This window comes from Nicotiana sylvestris, chromosome 12 (genome assembly GCF_000393655.2).
Source record: "Nicotiana sylvestris chromosome 12, ASM39365v2, whole genome shotgun sequence".
NCBI classification, from domain to species: Eukaryota; Viridiplantae; Streptophyta; class Magnoliopsida; order Solanales; family Solanaceae; genus Nicotiana; species Nicotiana sylvestris.
Genome location: NC_091068.1, coordinates 17,017,828 through 17,040,438, shown reverse-complemented (window position 1 = coordinate 17,040,438; position 22,611 = coordinate 17,017,828). Strand labels below are relative to the sequence as shown.

General features: G+C 35.1%; 2 protein-coding genes across 2 annotated transcripts; both read right to left on the bottom strand.

Moving 5' to 3' along the window:
* Positions 1-9,961: 9,961 nt before the first annotated feature.
* Positions 9,962-10,939, bottom strand: LOC138882727 (uncharacterized). The gene has a single exon (XM_070163350.1). The coding sequence runs from the start codon at positions 10,937-10,939 to the stop codon at positions 9,962-9,964; it is 978 nt and encodes a 325-aa protein (XP_070019451.1).
* Positions 10,940-10,942: 3 nt separating this feature from the next.
* LOC104222215 (B3 domain-containing protein REM6-like) lies at positions 10,943-22,508 on the bottom strand. Its single transcript, XM_070163349.1, has 11 exons — positions 22,173-22,508; positions 21,895-21,969; positions 21,339-21,469; positions 20,973-21,201; positions 19,273-19,347; positions 18,407-18,481; positions 17,992-18,122; positions 17,549-17,840; positions 11,982-12,221; positions 11,317-11,865; positions 10,943-11,013 (listed from the first exon to the last, which is right to left on the bottom strand). Exons 1-11 carry the CDS (start codon positions 22,402-22,404, stop codon positions 10,943-10,945), a joined length of 2,100 nt encoding a protein of 699 aa, XP_070019450.1. The 5' UTR covers positions 22,405-22,508.
* Positions 22,509-22,611: the final 103 nt, after the last annotated feature.

The window sequence follows — 22,611 nt, the reverse complement described above, 5'->3', positions numbered from 1 at the left end:
CAGCACACGGGGCTGAAGTAGCAAAGACAATCACGCAAAACTTTAGCATTCTACTAGTCGGACCTGAAGTTTAGCTCTAGAGCTGAAGTTTTTGTTTTGTAACTGGGAAAATTCAGCTCTAGAGCTGAAGTTTTTGTGTTGTAATTTTTGTGTTGTAACTGGGTAACTTCAGCTCTAGAGCTGAAGTTTTTGTCTTTGTAACTGGGGAATCCCACTATCAAGATGTTCTAGTTTTTGATAACTCACCCAACTTTAGTTTACCGTTATTAGATTTTATGTAACCCGATCCATCTTCAGTTCCATCTGCTGTGTACTCTGTTAACTTTCATGTTTTAAATATATCAAGAGCTACGTTTCATAGCAAAAAAAAAACACTCCAAAGAGAAAAGAAAAAGAAGAACAAACTCCACGTGCATGAGAAAGAATGAATTTGAAACTTACTGTTAAAGGCTGGGTTCCTTGTGCAGAAACATTCACGGTATCAAGTAAATTTCCAGCAATGGATGATGGAGTTGTGTTTCTAGACAATGAGGAAACTGGTTTTTAATGTTATAACTAGTAATAGTACCCGCGCGGATGCGCGAACACTAATCATGTCAAATATTTAAGTTATTTGAATTATATGTAAATAATCTTAAAATTACACTTTCTCAGTAAATATAGATAATCATTGGATATTAACTACATGAAAAAATTTAACAATTTCTTCTATTTTTCTTTTTTGATGTCATTCTTGCCGGTGTCATTGAATCCTAAAAATAGTCCGGAAGCAAAATAAACTTATATTTATGGCAAAACAATCAAATGTTGAGACAATGAATGACTCTTTGGATAAGACTTAACTCTTTTACTACTACTTGAACTCTTATTTGGTGTGTTGATATCTCTTAAAAAATATTTCTTTCTTAAAATTTCAGTTTCTAAAACATTATTTTTCAATAATAATTATTTTTATAATAATGTAGTTGAAAATATTATTCTTAATTCAAAACTCATTTTAGTTGGCTATCTAAAAATATAAAAAATTCTTTAGCTAGTGAATTTGTTATTTGTTTTACTCCATTTTAATATTTGACATTAACCATATTAAATATCTGAGTTATTTGAATTATATGTAAATAACCTTAACATTTAGACCTTCTAAATAATTATAGATAATCGTCAGATATTAATTAAGAAATACTACATGAAAAAAGACTAACATTTTCTCAATTCTCATAGTGATAGTTTTATTTTTGCACTATTCTCATATGTGTCATTGGAACTTAAAAATAGCCACAAAATGAAATAATAACTCATATTTATGGCAAAGCACAAAGGTTGACACGATATAAACGATTCTTTGATTACGACGTGACTCTTATACTATGACTTGAACTCTTAGTTGGTATGCTTTTATCTTTCAAAAAATATTTCTATTTTGAAATTTCAATTTTTAAAACGTTATATATATTATAATAATAGATATCTTTATAATGATGCAAGTGAAGATATTATCTTTAATTTAAAATTCACTTTAATCGACTATCTAAAAATTTAAATGATTCTTTGGCCGGATTTATTTCAGTATGACTCCACTTTAAGTTTATCGATATCTCTAGCCCCAAAATTTAAATTTTTAATATCCTATATATACAAAATTTTGTTCTTTGAATCATTAAATGTTAAATTAGTTGATTATTATTATAAAACATTGCATATATTGTCTTAAAATTGTCAATTAGTTTATCTTTCGACACCATACTTGGCTTAACCTCAATGCAAACTACTCAAATTGCATTCCAATTCAAATTCAAATATCATATGAGTTTGTTAGTAATAGTGATTTTTTAAAAATGACACATAATGTAAATTTTAAAAAAAATATTCGAAGATATCCTTATCTTATAATCTATGTATTTGAGTTGAAAAAAAATATTTGAAATCGATGAGATTAACTTTCCAATTTTTTATACTCAGCAAAGATGAAACATAAAAAGAAATTTGCTGTCATCTTTTATTTCTCATTTTTAGATCTTTCTAATATTTTTTTCAATATTTTTTCTTTTATCTTATTTTTATGTCATTATTTCTGTTGTTACAAAAAATTAATTTATTTCACTATAAAAGGATGATTTATAATAAAAATTGTCTACATATGAACTTTAATTATATTTTTAGTCTTTACTTGAAATTATTTCATATTTTTCTTTTGGCTTTATCTAATCAGCTAAATAGGTGCTTACCCAATAACTTAAATTAAAAAATTGAATGATGTGTAATTTATATATAATCCATATATAATATGTGTATAATTGTGTGCTATCGATATATTATCTATAAAAAGTAAACAATAAATATGGCCGAATATTTTGTAAATACTCCATAAGATTTCGTTTTTTGAGTTTATCCATGATATAACTTCTATCATAATAATTTTAAAACTCCCTACTAATGTTCAAAAATATCTTGTCTTGTTATTATCTTTGAATTAAAAAAAGTAATGAGATTTTTTGAAATAATTTGTTTACATTTAAAAAAAAATATTTCACGTCATACTATTTTTTTCTTTATATATACTCTTTGTTACACTTAAAAGTCGCTATAAAACTATCAATTAGAAATCAATTTATCTCTTGTTGAGTTTGAACAAAAAAAAACTTTCACATAATCTAATGATTCAAAACTAATACTCTTCAACGAAAAAAATATTATACCCTTGCAATATTGGCTTGACTACAGCTAAATGAAGGGGTTTCAGCTTATACCGTTCAATTCCTTGAATATGCTAAATTGAAATTAATGATAGCAATTGTATAGCCAAAGTTTTGTTATTTGTTTGATGTTCATTTATGCAAATTGACTCTTCAAAAAAATATTCTTCAAGAAGAAAAAAGAAACAATTTTTTTTTTAATATTGATTGATTTTGTGTTGTTTCTTCCTCCAGCATGTATGTTTACTTTATTATATATGTAAGTAAACTTTTATTTGGTTTTTTAAACTCTTTTTTGTTATTTAGATAAACATAGACGTGTACCCTATATATTATATTTATTTTAAAAGAATTTCATTTTATTCAAATCTAGCTACAGTGTTTCAAAGAACTATACTTATAGGATTTTAAATGTGAAAGAGTTTTATAGTTATAAGGTGTAGTTTTTTTTTTTTTGCTAGAGGCAAAGTAGTATTTAAATAATTATAAAAAATAACAAAAGTTCCTGACATGATTGCATATGATCATTAACCGAATTAAATATGATAACATGATAAAAAAAGATAAATTTTATTATTAATTTAAATTCGAATTTTAGAACTTTATTTATAAATTCAAAATTATCTTTTAATTCAAATTTCGTATATATTTATATTATATTATATTTAACTAAAATAGTCAAATATATATGTATATTATATTTGTATTTAACTAAAGTCAAATATAGAATAAAGTTACCATATATTATTGATATTTATTAGCTTGCCACTTGGCTTAATCATAATGTCAATTATATATGGTAACTTTCTTGCTTTAATATATATATATGTTTCACGTCATACTAATTTATCTTTATATATACTCTTTGTTACATTTAAAAGTCGTTATACAACTATCAATTAGAAATCAATTTATCTCTTGTTGAGTTTGTACAAAAAAACCTTTCACATAATCTAATGATTCAAAACTAATATTCTTCAACAACAAAAAAAAGATTATACCCTTGCAATATTGACTTGACTACAACTAAATGAAGGGGTTTCAGCTTATACCCTTCAATTCATTGAATGTGCTAAATTAAAATTAATGATATCAATTGTATAACCAAAGTTTTGTTATTTGTTTGACGTCCATTTATGCAAATTGACTCTTCAAACAAATATTCTTCAAGAAGAAAAAAGAAACAACTTTTTTTTTTTAATATTGACTGATTTTGTGTTGTTTCTTTCTCCAGCATGTATGTTTACTTTATTATATATGTAAGTAAACTTTTATTTGGTTTTGTAATCTCTTTTTTGTTATTTAAATAAACATAGACGTGTACCATATATATTATATTTATTTTAAAAGAATTTTATTTTATTCAAATCTAGCTACAGTGTTTCAAAGAACTATACTTATAGGATTTTAAATGTGAAAGAGTTTTATAGCTATAAGGAGTAATTTTTTTGTTTTGCTATAGGCAAAGTAGTATTTAAATAATTATAAAAAATAACAAAAGTTCCTGACATGATTGCATATGATCATTAACCGAATTAAATATGATAACATGATAAAAAAAGATAAATTTTATTATTAATTTAAATTCGAATTTTAGACCTTTATCTATAAATTCAAAATTATCTTTTAATTTAAATTCCGTATATATATATATATATATATATATATATATATATTATATTATATTTGTATTTAACTGAAATAGTCAAATATAGAATAAAGTTACCATATATATTGATATTTATTAGCTTGCCACTTGGCTTAACCATAATGTCAATTATATATGGTAACTTTCTTACTTTAATATATATATATATATATATATATATATATATATATATATATATATAATCCAAATGGAAGGCCTCAATATATTTGCTTTAGCTTCATTAATCAAAGAGAGCAATGTTGAAGTCATCTATCACACCCCAACCTTGGGAGGTGTGGCTGGCACCCGATGCCCGAAGGCCCGAGCGAACCAACCATGAGATATGATCCGAAATATAATAACCAGCAGGCAGAAGAGCCCAACACGACATATATATATATATATATATAAACTAGGCCAACAAGGCTGTAACAACAGTATAACAGCTATCCAGAAGGCCGATAGGCCGATACGAAAAATATATATATACAATTACCGCTAGTCTGCAAGCCTCTAAGAGTGTAAGACAATCTCAACAGGGCGGGACAAAGCCCCCGACATGCCCAAAACCACACATATACATCTGTAATAGTACCTATGGACTCAAAGTCAGCAACTCCGAAGAAGTGGAGTGCGAAACCCAACGCTGATCCTGGGGGTCCTACTGAGGAGGCACGCCACTCTGTCTATTCGAACCTGTGGGCATGAACACAACGCATAAAAATGCGTCAGTACGAAATATGTACTGAATATGTAGGGCGACAAGTGTAACATGAAAAATGTAATTAACAAGAGAAGAGACATAGAGATAATTTGAATTCTGAAACTAGCCTCGGTAGGAAACTAAAATTCAACATGGATATAAATGTATGCTCGTGACACCGTCGTTCACTATCGCTACTTATAATATATCACATTATATAATAATAAATCCCTCTGTGGGGCTATAATATCCATAACATACCCGGCCATAATAAAGGCTCGGTAGAATCGTACCCGGCCACGTGAAGCTCGGTAATCCCAACTGATCAGTGGTTACACAATATGTGTCATACCCGGCCGTCTATAATGCGGCTCAGTAATGAAAGTAAATACATACATATACTAAATCATAAATTATATAGGTGCAATGCGAAACCAACCTTAAAAGACGTATTCTAAGAAGAGTCGAAGTGGCCTATCATCATTATTCCCCGACTATCATGGTTGTGGCTAAAAATATTTAATTTTCAACTACGAGCCAACAAGTACTAAGAACATGAGAGTTGTGTATTATGAGTACCTTTGAAGTAAATGTTACTTATTCATGATTTATATGAACGTCGAAAGGAGAACGAGTAAAAAGGCTCTAGTTCTTTTTAAGCAAGGAACAAGGAAATCCGAGAATTCATAGATATCCTCTAGAGTAAGCAATCTATGAGAAAAGATCAGGTCTAAGCATCTTTATAAGTTGAAGGTGAAATAACTCGAATCCGACGAGACAATTCGATAAACGTTTATTCGAATTCTAGTCATGCCGAAAAGTATAGCGAAAGCCCTACATACCTTGTCGATGGAGTTATATACTGTTTCCAAGACCTCAAAAGCCTTAGGAATGATTTCCTACATAATACAAACCATTCAAAATCAAATTCAAGCTCATAGCTTAAATAATTCTTCATTTAGACATTTACGCGAACAACTTGTGGCCATGAATTTGTAGACTCTTTTGTAGATTAATTTTCCCCCAACACACCACCAAATTTTACTTTACTACATCTCCTCATTGACATGATTCCATACATGTCTTCACATATCCAAACAACACAATAAATCCATATAGAACAGCCCCAACAAAACAGTAGTAAGTAGTACATTCCAAGTATGAACATTTTAATAAGTAGTTCTTAGATGGGGAAAGTTTTATAATTTTATGAGCAAAAAGAAACATGTGGTTTACTAATTTATTAATCTGCACAAGTAAACAAACATAGTTAATGAACGTTTCATGTCTTCAAAGGATGAGTTGTAATAAGACTAATCCTATTATTGGGACTAGAAAACGGATAGATTCAGTTGATAATCTGACGCAGATTAGGTCCCATGTTGCAAGAAACTTTGTTCTTATGGTAGAAGTTTACAAAGATCAAAGAGGAAGTTAAATCATACCTTATGTGACCAGAATTACTCAAAATTCGAAATTACTTCAAGGCGGAGTCTTGCTATGAAAAGTGAAACACCGAAGAATTCACGATTCCGAAGCTACCATGGTGTTCTCCATCTTGAGGATGACTAAATAGTTGTTATGCTTGGCTAGATGGATGGGAGAAGTTTGAGAGGAAATCCCTAGGTTTTTGGTTCTGTTTTGGAGAGGATAAAATGTAGGGGTTCTGTTTTAAAAATTGACTTAAATAAAGAAATTTTGACTAAACCCGACTAGGCACACTGTTCCCGTAATAGTGTGCACCCCTGTACGAAAATATTAATATCTCTCTACTCCAAAGTCGTATTAGCGAACGGTTTATTGTGTTGGAAACTAGACTCATAGACCTTCGATTTTGTAGGTATAACACACCATAACTCCTAGTATATTGAGAGAAAAGGTCATCAACATTTTATCCAAATTCCACTGAAATTTAAACCCGTAACTTGCGCGCGATATTTTTCGAATTTTTATTCACAAATCAAATGACTTCCAATCTTAACGTATAACTATCGCATCATTTAAATATCTCATAGAAATTATCTTCCTATTGAATTATCTCATTTACAGCATGATAACGCCGAATACACAAGGTGTAACATTCTCCCCTCCTTAAGAACATTCGTCCTCGAATGTTAACGGTTAACCTAACTTCTGAATTTTTTTTTAAAAAAAAAAATTTGCCAGAGTTTCCCCTATAAATATGAATATCCAAAACCTGTCATCAGCCCAAACATACATATCTAAGGCCACACAGGGCTACACATCATAATAATAACATCAACTTGGCCTCACCCGACCATTTACTTATACAATAATGATAATAAGAAGGTTAGCCATAACTTAATTACCTTAACTGTCACTGGTTGATATATGTGCAACACCTGCCATGTTTGTCTCAGGCATATCACCTGAAGACTCAAATAAATGAGGGTATCTGGACTTCATGTCCTCCTCGGCCTCCCATGTCATTTCCTCTACATTATTGCTCCTCCAAAGTACTTTTACTGAGGCTACCTCTTTAGTCCGTAGCTTACGGATTTGACGGTCAAGAATGGCAATAGGTATTTCTTCATATGACAAGTTCTCGGAAACTTCAATATCCTCGATAGGGCTGATGCAAGAAGGATCACCTAAGAATTTCCGAAGCATGGAAATGTGAAATACCGGATGGATTGCTTCTAATTCTGGTGGCAGGTCAAGTTTGTAGGCTACTCGCCCAATTCTCTGAACAATCTGATATGGCCCAACATATCTAGGGCTGAGTTTTCCTTTCTTACCAAATCTCATTACACCCTTCATAGGAGACACTTTCAAGAATACCCAGTCTCTTACAGCAAATTCCAAGTCTCGACGTCGGTTATCTGAATATGATTTCTGTCGACTTTGAGCTGTACGCAACCTTTCCTGGATCAACTTTACCTTTTCTACAGCTTGATGTACCAATTTAGGTCCTAGCAACTTTGTCTCGCCAACATCGAACCAGCCAATAGGAGATCTGCATTTCCTCCCATATAGTGCCTCATAAGGTGCCATCTGAATACCGGCGTGATAACTGTTATTGTAGGCAAACTCAATAAGCGGTAAATGATCTTCCCAACTTCCCTTGAAGTCTAAGACACAAGCTCGCAACATATCTTCGAGTGTCTGAATAGTGTGTTCGGCTTGTCCATCGGTCTGCGGACGAAATGTTGTACGAAGGTTAACAAGAGTACCCAAACCTTCTTGAAAAGACCTCCAAAAATTAGTTGTAAATTGGGCACCTCTGTCAGATATAATAGAAAACGGAACTCCATGTAGCCGAACTATTTCCTGGATATATAGGCTCGCATAGTCTTCAGCTGAATAGGTGGTCCTAACTGGGAGAAAGTGAGCTGATTTCGTCAGCCTATCCACAATGACCCAAATAGAATTGAACTTACGGCGAGAATTGGGCAATCCTGTAATGAAATCCATATTAATCGATTCCCATTTCCAAGCTGGAATCTCAATATTTTGAAGTAGCCCTCCAGGTTTCTGGTGTTCAGCTTTAACCTGCTGGCAGTTGGGACACTGAGCCACAAATGTGGCTATATCTTTCTTCATGTCGTTCCACCAGTATAGCTGACGAAGATCATGATACATTTTGGTTGAACCAGGATGAACTGAGTACCGAGACTGGTGCATCTCTGTCATAATTTGCTTACGAAGCTCCCCAACATTAGGTACACACCATCGGCCTTTATATTTTAGAATTCCATCATCAGATTGCTCGAACAACTGCTTCTTCTGAAAAGGGATACTCTCTTTAATTTTGACTAACTCCGGATCCTCAAATTGACGCATTTCTACCTCAGCTACCAGTGATGACCCCGCAATATTTTGGACTACTACACCCTGGTCACCTATATCATGCAGTCGTACACTCACGTTAGCCAATTGATATATATCTTTATTCATTTCTAATTTCCCAGCTTCTACATGCTTCAAGTTGCCCATGGATTTGCGACTCAATGCATCAGCTACCACATTCGCTTTGCCCGGATGGTACAAAATATCCACATCATAGTCCTTCAGCAATTCAAGCCATCTTCTTTGTCTCAAGTTCAAGTCTTTCTGCTTAAATATATATTGTAAACTTTTGTGATCTGTATAGATATCCACATGAACACCATAAAGATAATGACGCCATATTTTCAAGGCAAATATAACGGCTGCTAACTCAATATCGTGAGTCGGATAATTGTATTCGTGCTTCCGCAACTGCCTCGAAGCATATGCAATAACTTTTCCATGCTGCATTAGAACACATCCCAATCCAACCCTGGATGCATCACAATATACCACAAAACCTTCAGATCCTTCCGGAAGTGCTAGAACAGGTGTTGATGTTAAGCGTTTCTTCAACTCATGAAAGCTCCTTTCACATGCATCAGACCATTGGAACTTAACGGCTTTGTGTGTCAATTTTGTCATGTGAGCAGCAATAGAAGAGACGTTCTCAACAAATCTCCGATAATAACCAGCTAAGCCCAAGAAACTACGAACTTCCGTAGGAGTTGTAGGTCTAGGCCAGTTTTGTACTGCTTCAATTTTCTGACCATCTACCTTAATACCTTTATCGGAAACGATATGCCCAAGGAAATCCACTGAATTCAACCAAAATTCACATTTGGAGAATTTAGCATATAATTTCTGATTTTTCAAAGTCTGTAACACCACAAGCAAATGATCCTCATGTTCTGCTTCTGATTGAGAATATACCAGAATATCATCAATGAAAACAATTACAAATATATTTAGAAATGGCTTGAAAACCCGATTCATTAAATCCATAAAAGTTGTTGGCGCATTAGTAAGACAGAAAGACATCACAAGAAATTCATAATGGCCATATCTAGTCCGGAAAGCCATTTTCGGAATATCTCTCTCCTTAACTCGCAATTGGTGATAGCCGGATCAAAGGTCAATCTTTGAGAAATATTTGGCACCTTGCAACTGATCAAACAAATCATCAATTCTGGGTAAAGGGTACTTGTTCTTGATAGTCACTTTGTTGAGCTGGCGATATTCAATACACATTCTTAACGAACCATCCTTCTTACAAACAAACAACACTGGTGCACCCCAGGGAGATGTGTTGGGCCTGATAAAGCCCTTATTCAAAAGATCCTTCAACTGGGCTTTCAATTCTTTTAACTCGGCAGGAGCCATTCTGTATGGAGGAATAGATATTGGTTGAGTATCTGGAAGCATATCAATAGCAAAGTCGATTTCTTTTTCTGGAGGAAGACCAGGAAGTTCATCAGGAAATTCATTCACGACGGGAACCGATTGAAGGGTTGGAGATTTCACCTCCATATCATGCACTCGTACCAAATGATAGATGTACCCTTTCAAAATCATCCTTCGAGCTTTAAGGTAAGAAATAAACTTTCCCTTAGGCGCTGCAGCATCACCTTTCCATTCAATAATAGGCTCACTTGGAAAATTAAAACGAACAATCTTTGTCCAGCAATCTACATTGGCATAACAAGAAGCCAACCAATCCATACCCATAATGATATCAAAATCAACCATTTCTAGCTCATGCAAATCAGCTAACGTATGGCGGTCATGAATCTTCACGTCACAACTTCGATATACCCGTCTAACTACAACAGACTCACCCATTGGCGTAGATACCTCAAAGGACTTTTGCAACAATTCAGGCTCTCTGTCCCATTTACTAGCAACGAAGGGGGAGATATACGACAATGTAGAACCACGATCTATCAAGGCATACATATCGATAGAAAAGACGGATAGTATACCTGTAACCACGTCCGGAGATGACTCTAAATCCTGACGACTCGATAAAGCATATATGCGATTCTGCTGACCTCCTGAACCAGAAGCTCCAAATCTTCCCCTACCCCTGCCAGCTGATGTCTGCATACTCTATCTAGGAGGACGTATCGAAGAAGAAGAAGCCTCTGCAGATGCCATCGGCTGGGCCATACCCCCTCCACCTGTCATCGGACAATGTCTCATAATATGACCTGGCTGTCCACATGTATAACATGCATCAGAACCCTGGCGACATGGTCCAAAATGATTTCAGCCACATCGATCACATCTAGGAAACTGAGGCCTCATCTGACTGAACTCGCCTCTAAACTGTGGATATGGGGTCCGTGAACTCTGACCTGGACCAGAATAAGTGGTCCGATCCTGGCACTGTCCCTGAAACTGTGGCAGTGCACTGGCTGCCGGATAAGACTGACGCCGGGGAAACTATGGCCTAAATCCACCTCAAAACTCTCCTATGTTACCTGCGAACCGCGCCCTCTTCTGCTGCCCTCTATCATGCTCTCGATTGGCTCGTTGTTTCCTCTTGCGATCTTCTAGACCCTGTGCATATGCTTGAATACGGGCAATATCCATTCCTTGGTTTAGAGAAGCTGTAGTGCACTCATTTATCAAGTGTGCCCCCAAACCACTAACAAACTGGTGTACCCGATCACTCATATCAGCAACAATCGTAGGAGCATACCTAGCCAAAGAGTTGAACTGCATGCTATATTCCCGAACGCTCATATTACCCTGTTCTAAGTGTAAGAACCTATCTCGTCGGGCTCTTCGAAGCTCGATTGGCAAATATTGCTGTAAAAATGCCTCAGAGAACTCCTTCCATGTCACTGGTGGCACATTAGGCCCCCGAGTTTGCTTCCAAGTCTCATACCATGTCACAACAACATCACGTAGTCTATAAGAAGTAAACTCCACTGACTCAACATTCGTGGCATGTATAATTTGTAAGGTCCGTTGCATAAGATCCAGAAAATCATGTGGGTCAGCATTAGGATCAACCCCTGTAAATACTGGAGGATCCAAGTTGATAAAGTCTCGAACTCTTACACTCACAAACCTATCAGCAATACCGAAGGTCTGGTGTTGGGCCTGGGAGGCCACTATTCGAGCAGCAATTGTACAGCACTTTGCATGTCTAGGTCCTGATCAGGAACAACTGGGAGAGGGACTGGAGGTATGTTAGCTCCTCTACGCCCTTCCGGGGGTGGTGAGGGTACTGCCCCGGAAGCCTGAGAATCAGCCTCATTCTGTGGCTTATGTTGATCTACATTAGCAGGTGGCACCTGACTTGTGCCCTCTCCCGCCTCCTCATCCAACCTCTGAATAAATTTCATAGCCACTTGTCGTCTCCTAGTGTTAGGCATCACTGAGAAGGTAAACAAAAAGAGAATTAGGAATGAACACTTATGATTAGGCTCTATTGCACGATCTAGATCAAGAAGAAAGTAATAATCCTAAATGCCCAATAGCCTCATGTTTATAAGTGTGGTGCACAACACACCATAAACAAAACTCTACTAGACAAGACTTGTAGACTCCCTAGGACTGACCTGCTCTGATACCAAGTTTGTCACACCCCAACCTTGGGAGGTGTGGCTGGCACCCGATGCCCGAAGGCCCGAGCGAACCAACCATGAGATATGATCCGAAATATAATAACCTGCAGGCAGAAGAGCCCAACACGATATATATATATATATATATATATATATATATATATATATATATATATATATATATATATATATATATATATATATATATATATAAACTAGGCCAACAAGGCTGTAACAACAGTATAACAGCTATCCAGAAAGCCGATAGGGCGATACGAAAAATATATATATATACAATGACCACTAGTCTGCAAGCCTCTAAGAGTGTAAGACAATCTCAACACGGCGGGACAAAGCCCCCGACATGCCCAAAACCACACATATACATCTGTAATAGTACCTATGGACTCAAAGTCAGCAACTCCGAAGAAGTGGAGTGCAAAACCCAATGCTGATCCTGGGGGTCCTACTGAGGAGGCACGCCACTCTGTCTATTCGAACCTGTGGGCATGAACACAGCGCATAAAAATGCGTCAGTACGAAATATGTACTGAATATGTAGGGCGACAAGTGTAACATGAAAAATGTAATTAACAAGAGAAGAGACATAGAGATAATTTGAATTCTGAAACTAGCCTCGGTAGGAAACTAAAATTCAACATGGATATAAATGTATGCTCGTGACACCGTCGTTCACTATCGCTACTTATAATATATCACATTATATAATAATAAATCCCTCTGTGGGGCTATAATATCCATAACATACCCGGCCATAATAAAGGCTCGGTAGAATCGTACCCGGCCACGTGAAGCTCGGTAATCCCAACTGATCAGTGGTTACACAATATGTGTCATACCCGGCCATCTATAATGCGGCTCGGTAATGAAAGTAAATACATACATATACTAAATCATAAATTATATAGGTGCAATGCGAAACCAACCTTAAAAGACGTATTCTAAGAAGAGTCGAAGTGGCCTATCATCATTATTCCCCGACTATCATGGTTGTGGCTAAAAATATTTAATTTTCAACTACGAGCCAACAAGTACTAAGAACATGAGAGTTGTGTATTATGAGTACCTTTGAAGTAAATGTTACTTATTCATGATTTATATGAACGTCGAAAGGAGAACGAGTAAAAAGGCTCTAGTTCTTTTTAAGCAAGGAACAAGGAAATCCGAGAATTCATAGATATCCTCTAGAGTAAGCAATCTATGAGAAAAGATCAGGTCTAAGCATCTTTATAAGTTGAAGGTGAAATAACTCGAATCCGACGAGACAATTCGATAAACGTTTATTTGAATTCTAGTCATGCCGAAAAGTATAGCGAAAGCCCTACATACCTTGTCGATGGAGTTATATATTGTTTCCAAGACCTCAAAAGCCTTAGGAATGATTTCCTACATAATACAAACCATTCAAAATCAAATTCAAGCTCATAGCTTAAATAATTCTTCATTTAGACATTTACGCGAACAACTTGTGGCCATGAATTTGTAGACTCTTTTGTAGATTAATTTTCCCCCAACACACCACCAAATTTTACTTTACTACATCTCCTCATTGACATGATTCCATACATGTCTTCACATATCCAAACAACACAATAAATCCATATAGAACAGCCCCAACAAAACAGTAGTAAGTAGTACATTCCAAGTATGAACATTTTAATAAGTAGTTCTTAGATGGGGAAAGTTTTATAATTTTATGAGCAAAAAGAAACATGTGGTTTACTAATTTATTAATCTGCACAAGTAAACAAACATAGTTAAAGAACGTATCATGTCTTCAAAGGATGAGTTGTAATAAGACTAATCCTATTATTGGGACTAGAAAACGGATGGATTCAGTTGATAATCTGACGCAGATTAGGTCCCATGTTGCAAGAAACTTTGTTCTTATGGTAGAAGTTTACAAAGATCAAAGAGGAAGTTAAATCATACCTTATGTGACCAGAATTACTCAAAAATAGAAATTACTTCAAGGCGGAGTCTTGCTATGAAAAGTGAAACATCGAAGAATTCACGATTCCGAAGCTACCATGGTGTTCTCCATCTTGAGGATGACTAAATTGTTGTTATGCTTGGCTAGATGGATGGGAGAAGTTTGAGAGGAAATCCCTAGGTTTTTGGTTTTGTTTTGGAGAGGATAAAATGCAGGGGTTCTGTTTTAAATATTGACTTAAATAAAGAAAGTTTGACTAAACCCGACTAGGCACACTGTTCCCGTAACAGTGTGCACCCCTGTACGAAAATATTAATATCTCTCTACTCCGAAGTCGTATTAGCGAACGGTTTATTGCGTTGGAAACTAGACTCATAGACCTTCGATTCGGTAGGTAGAACACACCATAACTCCCAGTATATTGAGAGAAAAGATCATCAACATTTTATCCAAATTCCACTGAAATTTAAACCCGTAACTTGCGCGCGTTATTTGTCGAATTTTTAATCACAACTCAAATGACTTCCAATATTAACGTATAACTATCGCATCATTTAAATAATTCATAGAAATTATATTCCTATTGAATTATCCCATTTACAGCATGATAACGCCGAATACACAAGGTGTAACATCATCATTGTAGAAGAAGAAAAAAGAAAATGAAGGAGGAGAAGGGGGAGGAGAAAGGGAGCCGAAGTTGTTTAAAAAGTGGGTACAAGTTACAAGTTTTTAAAAAAATGGGTATAGGTTAAATGAGGACGAACAAATAAGGCGCCTGGTGCAATTTTTACCTCTTAACCCTTTTTGTGAGCCTATATTTAACCTCTCAAAGCATTTAAGAGCCATAAAATAAAGCATTGACAGTGCAACTCAATCATATTAGCCATAAAAATAAATAGTCATCTTAATTACTCAAATATACTACTAGGAGAAAATATTTATAGAATGGAATATTAGTGCGTCTAGAAATCAGTATTGTACACTTCTATTGCAACTTTGCAAGATATTTTTTGTCATATATTAAAATTTTGATCGGATACATTGGGGTGTTTAATTTGAGGCGGATACATAATTTTGATTGGATGGATGAGAGGTCCAACCTTTAAAATTTTACCATTATATCTATTGTATTCGTTGAAATTCTTCGTTTAGAATTCAATATTTTGGGACAATTTACTTGAGCTAGGAAATAATTAAAATGGGACGAAGGGAGTACTAATCACTCAAATAAATTTATGCTCAGTGTTAAAATTATTGATCACAGTAGAAAGCACGTTGCTGAGGGAAAGAAACTTAAAAGTCAGGCCGATGATCAAAACTATTTATAGTAATTTCAAGGGTCTATAATTACAATAGGCAAGAACCCAAAAGGCTAGCTTAATCTAATTGCTAATCATACACGAAAGGATATTTTCAAAACATAGAGAACAGATCATACAAAAAGTAGGGTTTCTTAGATTTAGCAACATGTACTATATGCAAAAACATTACATTTTGTCCGTCTTCATTATTGTCAATGGCTTCTGTGATTCTTGGCGCCCTTTCCACAATATTTACCTACATTTTATTTCCAAAACAAACATACCCTCAATTATTAATCGAAATTTCGGGACTTAATTGTATAAAATAACCATTATAAAATAATAGAAGTCTAAGCTGGTAGATCTTTTATATGGGAAGTTTCAAAAATAAATCAATTGTTAGGAAATTTGACACATAATTTATAAATACCAAAACGTTATGGACACAAAATTAAACAGATTTTTTGTGTCTTTTTAGCACGGTAAATGTTGCCTCCGTATGACCTATAGATCACGAGTTCAAACTGTGGAAGCAACCACTAATGCGTGCATAAGGTTAGACGGTCTACATTACACCCTTTGGGTTACGGCCTTCCCAGGACCCTCCATGAACACGGGATGCCTTGTGCACCGAGCTTTTTTTTTCTTTTCGGGTCCCTATAGCCAGAGATAAATAAGAAAATGACTGCAAGTCCCACAATGTTTCATGGGAAAATAAATCTAGTCCTTTCACAATCTAAATACTCAGATATCAACAAAAGTTTTTAACATGTAGGGAACAGAAATTAGGAGAGGTGGAGAGAATTTGTGAGTTTCTTTTATCTTTTTTCAGTCAAAGTTCAATGAACTTTCATATCAGATATAGAAGTTAACATAAAATTACATCCCAAACTCCCTTCAGTGTCAGCTAACATGGACAAGTAAATTTTGATCAAGTCAAAAATTAACCAACAACAAGATTTCGTGTAGCTTATAAAGTTACATACAAAAAGGGCAGCCGGTTGCACTAATAAGCTCTCGCTATGCGCGGAGTCTGGGGAAGAGGACGGACCACAAGGGTCTATTGGGCCAGACTACAAGGGAAGTTACATACATTTTCAAAATTCTCAGTGAAGATTCTTGGTTCAAAAACCTCTACAATATTCTAATAGATAAAGAAGAAAAACAACATATACTAACACAGGATGGTCATGAAACAAAGGGAACATAAAATTTATCTGGAATTCCTTCTATCTTTTTTCACTCAAAGTTGAATGAACTTTCATATCAGATATAGGCGAGTTACATAAAATTACATCCTGAACTCCCTTCGATTAATTACTCTCTCACCAGTCAATGTCAGCTAACACGGATAAGTAAATTTTGATCAAGTCAAAAGATAATTAACCAACAACAAGATTTTGTGTAGCTCATACATTTTCAAAATTCTCAGTGAAAAAATTCTTGGTTCCAAAACATCTCCAGTATTCTCATAGACAAAAGAAGAAAAACAACATATACTAACATAGGATGGTCATGAAGAAATACTCATAATGGACATAGGCTATAGGTATTTTGCCGTTGTTGACAAGTTCAAACTTATAAGTATCTCCTAGTTGATATTAAAACACTAGGTTTTTCTGCTGCAGGGATTACTATTTTTGGAATGTGAAAGAAACACGGCGATATATATTCACATGAAAAGTGAGTGCAGAAAGAACACTTGACACACTTTTCGTTCTATATATGTTTCTGAAGTTTAACACTGTCAGTGCACTATTTCAATTGACCATTACAATCTTTTTAATGAAATAATGCATGAAACATCCTAGCATTGGGCGTTTATGCTAGTTTAGTATTTCTCAGAGAACTCACTTAAAAAGAAAAACGATTTTCATACTAGATGAGAAAACTTGCCTTGATTCTTCCTCATCAGAGTCTTTCCCACTAGTAACAACCTGAAATTTCCATATTGGTGTCTCTCCATTAGTAACAACCTCAAACATAATACGATCTCCCTCCTTTAAGCAATTATCAGCAATGAATTTACGTAATCCATCTCCAATATAGACTTGAGTTTTGCAAACACTTAGCCTTAAAGTCCACGATCTTTGCCTTTCATCTCTTATGATGAGAATGCACTTCTTGTTGGGCTTGAGACCATTTGCACATGCGAAATGTTTAGGAACGTTCTGACATGCGGTATAATCATTTACACACACAGTTAGTATTCTTCATATTTTCAGTTAACTAAGATAAAAGTAAGAACAATGGGGCACATGCTTCCTTTGGACTGATGATTCTTGAAAAGTTAGGGTGAAATTAATGAGGTTTGAGACTTACCAAGAAACCATATGTAAGGCAATATGGTCTAATAGTGCATACAAATTTAGAATGGCCAAAAGGCTCGTGAGCAGCAGCTTTTGCATCGGCAGAAGCCTTGTTTGGCGACTTGATGCTGGGGCTCGGCTTTTCTGTTACATCATGAATACATTAAGTTTCTTGAATGATTTAAACTATGTGGCATAGACAGTGAAAAGTCATATAGTCGGTCCCCATTTACTAGGAATCGATCCGTAGTTGTTTGACAAATTACACATCCAACCCACCTTTGTTCTTCATGAAGTTAATATGACAAATTACACTTCAGAAAAAGGAATAGAAGTTGAATATGAGAGTTAGCATTAGAATCAGAGAAATGAACAGAAAAAGACAAAGATACAGCAACAAGCTAAGGATATGCTCTTGAAATTCAGACCTTCAGAGGAAACTCTTTTAGCGTGCAAATTAGCCTTTTTTCCTTCCGGCTGGAGAGATGCATTTCCCCTCAAATCTAGTTTTGAAAAGAAACAACAGTATCAGAACAGAAGATGAAGATGATTTAAAACCACAATAACATTATCTCGGGAGCTTTCTATCTTTCCTACTATATGCAGATCTTTTGCATATTAAAGCTACTTTTCGAGCCATTACGTTGATTAATCATCTATTTGCAGGTTCTTTGCATTATGTGATACTGGTTTTGCTAAATTGCAAATGATTATTATATGCGGAAAAAGTCATATATTCCTCAATTTGGTTAATCAACTATATTGCAAGCCTCGATTCCATATTGTTGCATCGAGATATCTTTTCCCGAAGTTCTTTTTTGTACAAGTACTAAAAGGGTAGTCCGGTGCACTAAGCTCCCGCTATGCGCGGAGTCCGGGAAAGGGCCGGACCACAAGGGCCTATCGTACGCAGCCTTACTCTGTATTTCTGCAAGAGGTTGTTTCCACGGCTCGAACTCGTGACCTCTTGGTCACATGGCAACAACTTTTTGTACAAGTACTATTTGTATATATCTCTTCCTCTCGAGCCGAGGGTCTTTCGAAAACAGCATCTCTACCTCCCAGGGTAGGGGTAAGGTCTGCGTACAACATTCCTTAGCACAATATTTTCATCATGTAATACCAGTAGAGCATCGGATCTTTGGGAAACCTCAAACATGTCCTTATTAGCTCTGCTCTACTATCACACATCCAACAGAAGTTTTCTATTTACCATTAGACATTTAGTCTTGGCATTAGAAATGAAAAGGAAAAAAATGTGTTAGATACAACAAGGATTTCTTGAAGTCCAGACCTTGAGTGGAAACTCTTTCAGTATCCAAATTAGTCTTCTTTCCTTCGGGCTGGAGTGACACTTCTCCTCTCAAATCTAGTTTTTAAATCGACAGAAATAATCAACAATGTTAAATCGAAAGAGAAGATGAATCGAAAACCAATAAAGTAGAAAAGAACTGGTATTGTCACAATACAGAAAGAAAATAAATTGAGGGGAAAAGGAGAGATTAGTATCTCGGAACAGCTAATTCAACTCTCAGAAACATATATATAGCTCTTTTTTTAGGAGGATGACATATCTCACGGTATACTACTCAGTAAAGTGCTTGAATAAGCGAAATAAAAAACTGGAGAAACAACTTTTTGAAGAGCTACTATAAGTAGCTCGAAAAGGCCTTCGACGAACTCAAGAGGATTTCACAGTGATTGTTACTCTCAAGAAATGGGAAAAGCTTTACTTTCAAAGATGCTTAAAAAATTACTAGATTCAAGACACTTTTAAATAAAAACCTACCAAAGACGAGCTCGACATGTTAATGTCAGTTGATGGAATTGGGCATTTGAAGGACTTCATAAAAACTTGAGAAAACATAAAAGATACACTACTAACAAATGGACAAACATGGTGTGGTCTGTTTAAGGAAGACATTGTTTTTCACTAACAAAACTCATGTCTAGCTAGTATTTTGAAACCAGTAAAGAAGAAAATAGTAGAGAAGCTATTATTTTCTACCAAGATTGGAGGTGTTCAATTAAGATTGGAGACGAAAATAGTTGAGAAGCTGTACACTTAGCTGGATGCAAGGTAATTGCAGATCTCAAAAAGAGGTTTCCCTAAAGATAAGCATACCAGATAGCTAGAAGCTATATATGTATGATTAAATTTTGCGTGAAATATAAATTAGGAGATGAGTGTATACATGGAGAGTATATGAGTACTAGTTTTTAGTTTCAGATATATGTATCATATACTCTATGAATGTGGTGATATATATTACAGTTCAATTGATTGTGCATGATATATATCGATAAGAAATGGACTTTAAGCCTAACTCTAGCTCATGGGGTGAGAATTGCCCAAGATCATATAAAGAGTCTCAATGCTTATCCCACAAATGATGTGGGACTAATAACACTCCCGTATGCCCATGCCTGCCAACCATAGTGTACTAGAGCATGAACAACATAATATGAGGGCCCAACATCAGATTAAACAAGAATAGGGATGGGCATGGCAGTGATACCATGATAAGAAATGGTCATCGAGCTTAACTCAATTTCAAAAGTTAACTCATGAGTTAAGGATGCCTAAGACCGTATGGAGATGCATAGATACCAGTACTATGTAGAGTTCGCACACATTTGCGATAGCATGAAAGCAATATCAGGTGACTGAGGATGGCCAGCGTCCAATCCAGTCTAGTTTTACGGTATTAGATTATTATTGATGGCTTGATAATCCATCCAGTTCACATAAAACAGTATCAAATTCAGATATTTATGATGGAACAGGTGTCCATCTACTATAGCATACAACTTATAAATCAGTTACAAAGAAACTATGGCATAGCAACAGTTACAGACAGAAGCTTTAATAACTAGACAGGATCCTTATAAATAAACAGAATGTCATTTCATTGTAATCTTGATTTATAAGAAGCAGATAAATAGTGGAAAAGCGGATGAAATATAAGAAAAGGGCTAGGATGTGAAACTTACCGCAAAATTTCAATATAGGTTTCTCTCCCTTGGAAAATATCTCAAACATTATCTGATCTCCTTCCTTTAAGAAATTAGCTGCGCAAAATTTATGCCATTCACCTCCAATGAAAGTGCTGCCTCCACAGGAATACAGCCTAAATTCCCATGACCTTTGCTCATCTCTTATCGCTATTGTACATTTCCTGTTGCTGAGGCCGTTTTCGCATGCAAACAGTTTCGGAACATGCTGAAACAGTTTATAACCAGTTGCACGTACATAGGAGTAGTTCATATGGGAAATGAGTAGTTCATAACAAAATGAGTTCATCTTTTTTTCCTTTTTTCAAGTGTTACAATTGAAGTAGAATATAGATTTGCACTTACCATCAAATGCTTTGAAATCCAATGGGGTTTGACAGTAGTAATTAAATGAGGGCGACCCAGAGGCATGTCCTTAGTTGCTTCTACATCCGGGAAAACCTCGTGTGATGACGTGATGTTGGAATTTAGTTTTTCTGTAGCATTTGTTAGTTACAAAAAATGTCATGTCAAAGATTTGAAAAAAGTACATCACGAACAAAAGAACATATCAATAGTTCAACCTAATAGAACCTGTCTCAACAGCTAACTTTCCTACTAAATGTACATTTTTTGTACAGTACAACTTCCATTTAAGTCTACAAATTTGATTAATCTACTAATTTCAAATTCTCTTGTACTATCTGGTTAGGTCTTACCTAAAATTAATTCAGACTACTTACCAAAACAGGGCTACTGATGGAATAAGGTTAACTATAGTAGAAAAGATAGGAGGGTTAGCATTAGGATATGTTAAGGTTTAACTATTAAGGTCTTAATTTTATGACCTGTTATTCAAAAAAGAATGAATAATTAGGAAAGACAAAGATACAGAAACAAGATTTGCTCTTGAAATTCAGACCTTGAGTGGAAACTCTTTCAGCATCCAAATTAGTCTTATTTCCTTCCGGCCGAAGAGATGCATTTCCCCTCAAATCTAGTTTTTAAATGAAACAACAGTATCAGAACTGAAACTGAACATGATACCAAATTTTCTCATTCAATTGCTTAAACTAAAAATAGCCGATGAATATTTAATATAACCATGTCAAATCAGTGAATAATCTATGTATATCGGCAAGGAAAAGTAAAGATTGAAACAGGCCAACTATGTGTAAAGATCCCATTAAAGAAGTTCACCTTTGAATTCAAACTTCTTGGAAGTCTCTTCAACATTATGGACTTTTTGTTCTTCTTCATATTCCCTCTCACATTGATTTGAATGAAATATGGAAACTTCAAACTCCATATCTCCTTCATGTCCGAACACCAACATATCTCCCAATTGCAAATCATGCTCCTCTGCAAAGTTTTCCCAACCTTCTTCTAGTCGTCGGCCGTTCACCTTCACCAGCCACTTCTTACTACCCATTCTCAGTATTGCATGTTCAATATGGTCGTGATCCTTCAGATACTTCAAGAAACCTAAAGGAATTTTCTGCAATATAACAAATATGTAAAATTAGAACAGCCTTGTCCCGGAATGACTGACATCCTCATTTAAGAGGTGCAATCAAGAGGCGGATTTGACGGTTCAACTGAACCCATCATTTTTTTTTACAGAACATCCAAATATACA

Coding starts and splice junctions, on each gene's coding strand:
- LOC104222215 (XM_070163349.1), bottom strand. CDS start 22,404: ATGGGTAGTAAGAAGTGGCTGGTGAAGGTGAACGGCCGACGACTAGAA. Junction 21,202..21,338: donor GGATTTCAAAGCATTTGATG/GTAAGTGCAAAT, acceptor AAACTGTTTCAG/CATGTTCCGAAACTGTTTGC. Junction 18,123..18,406: donor TAAAAGAGTTTCCTCTGAAG/GTCTGAATTTCA, acceptor ATGATGTAACAG/AAAAGCCGAGCCCCAGCATC.
- LOC138882727 (XM_070163350.1), bottom strand. CDS start 10,939: ATGCAGACATCAGCTGGCAGGGGTAGGGGAAGATTTGGAGCTTCTGGT.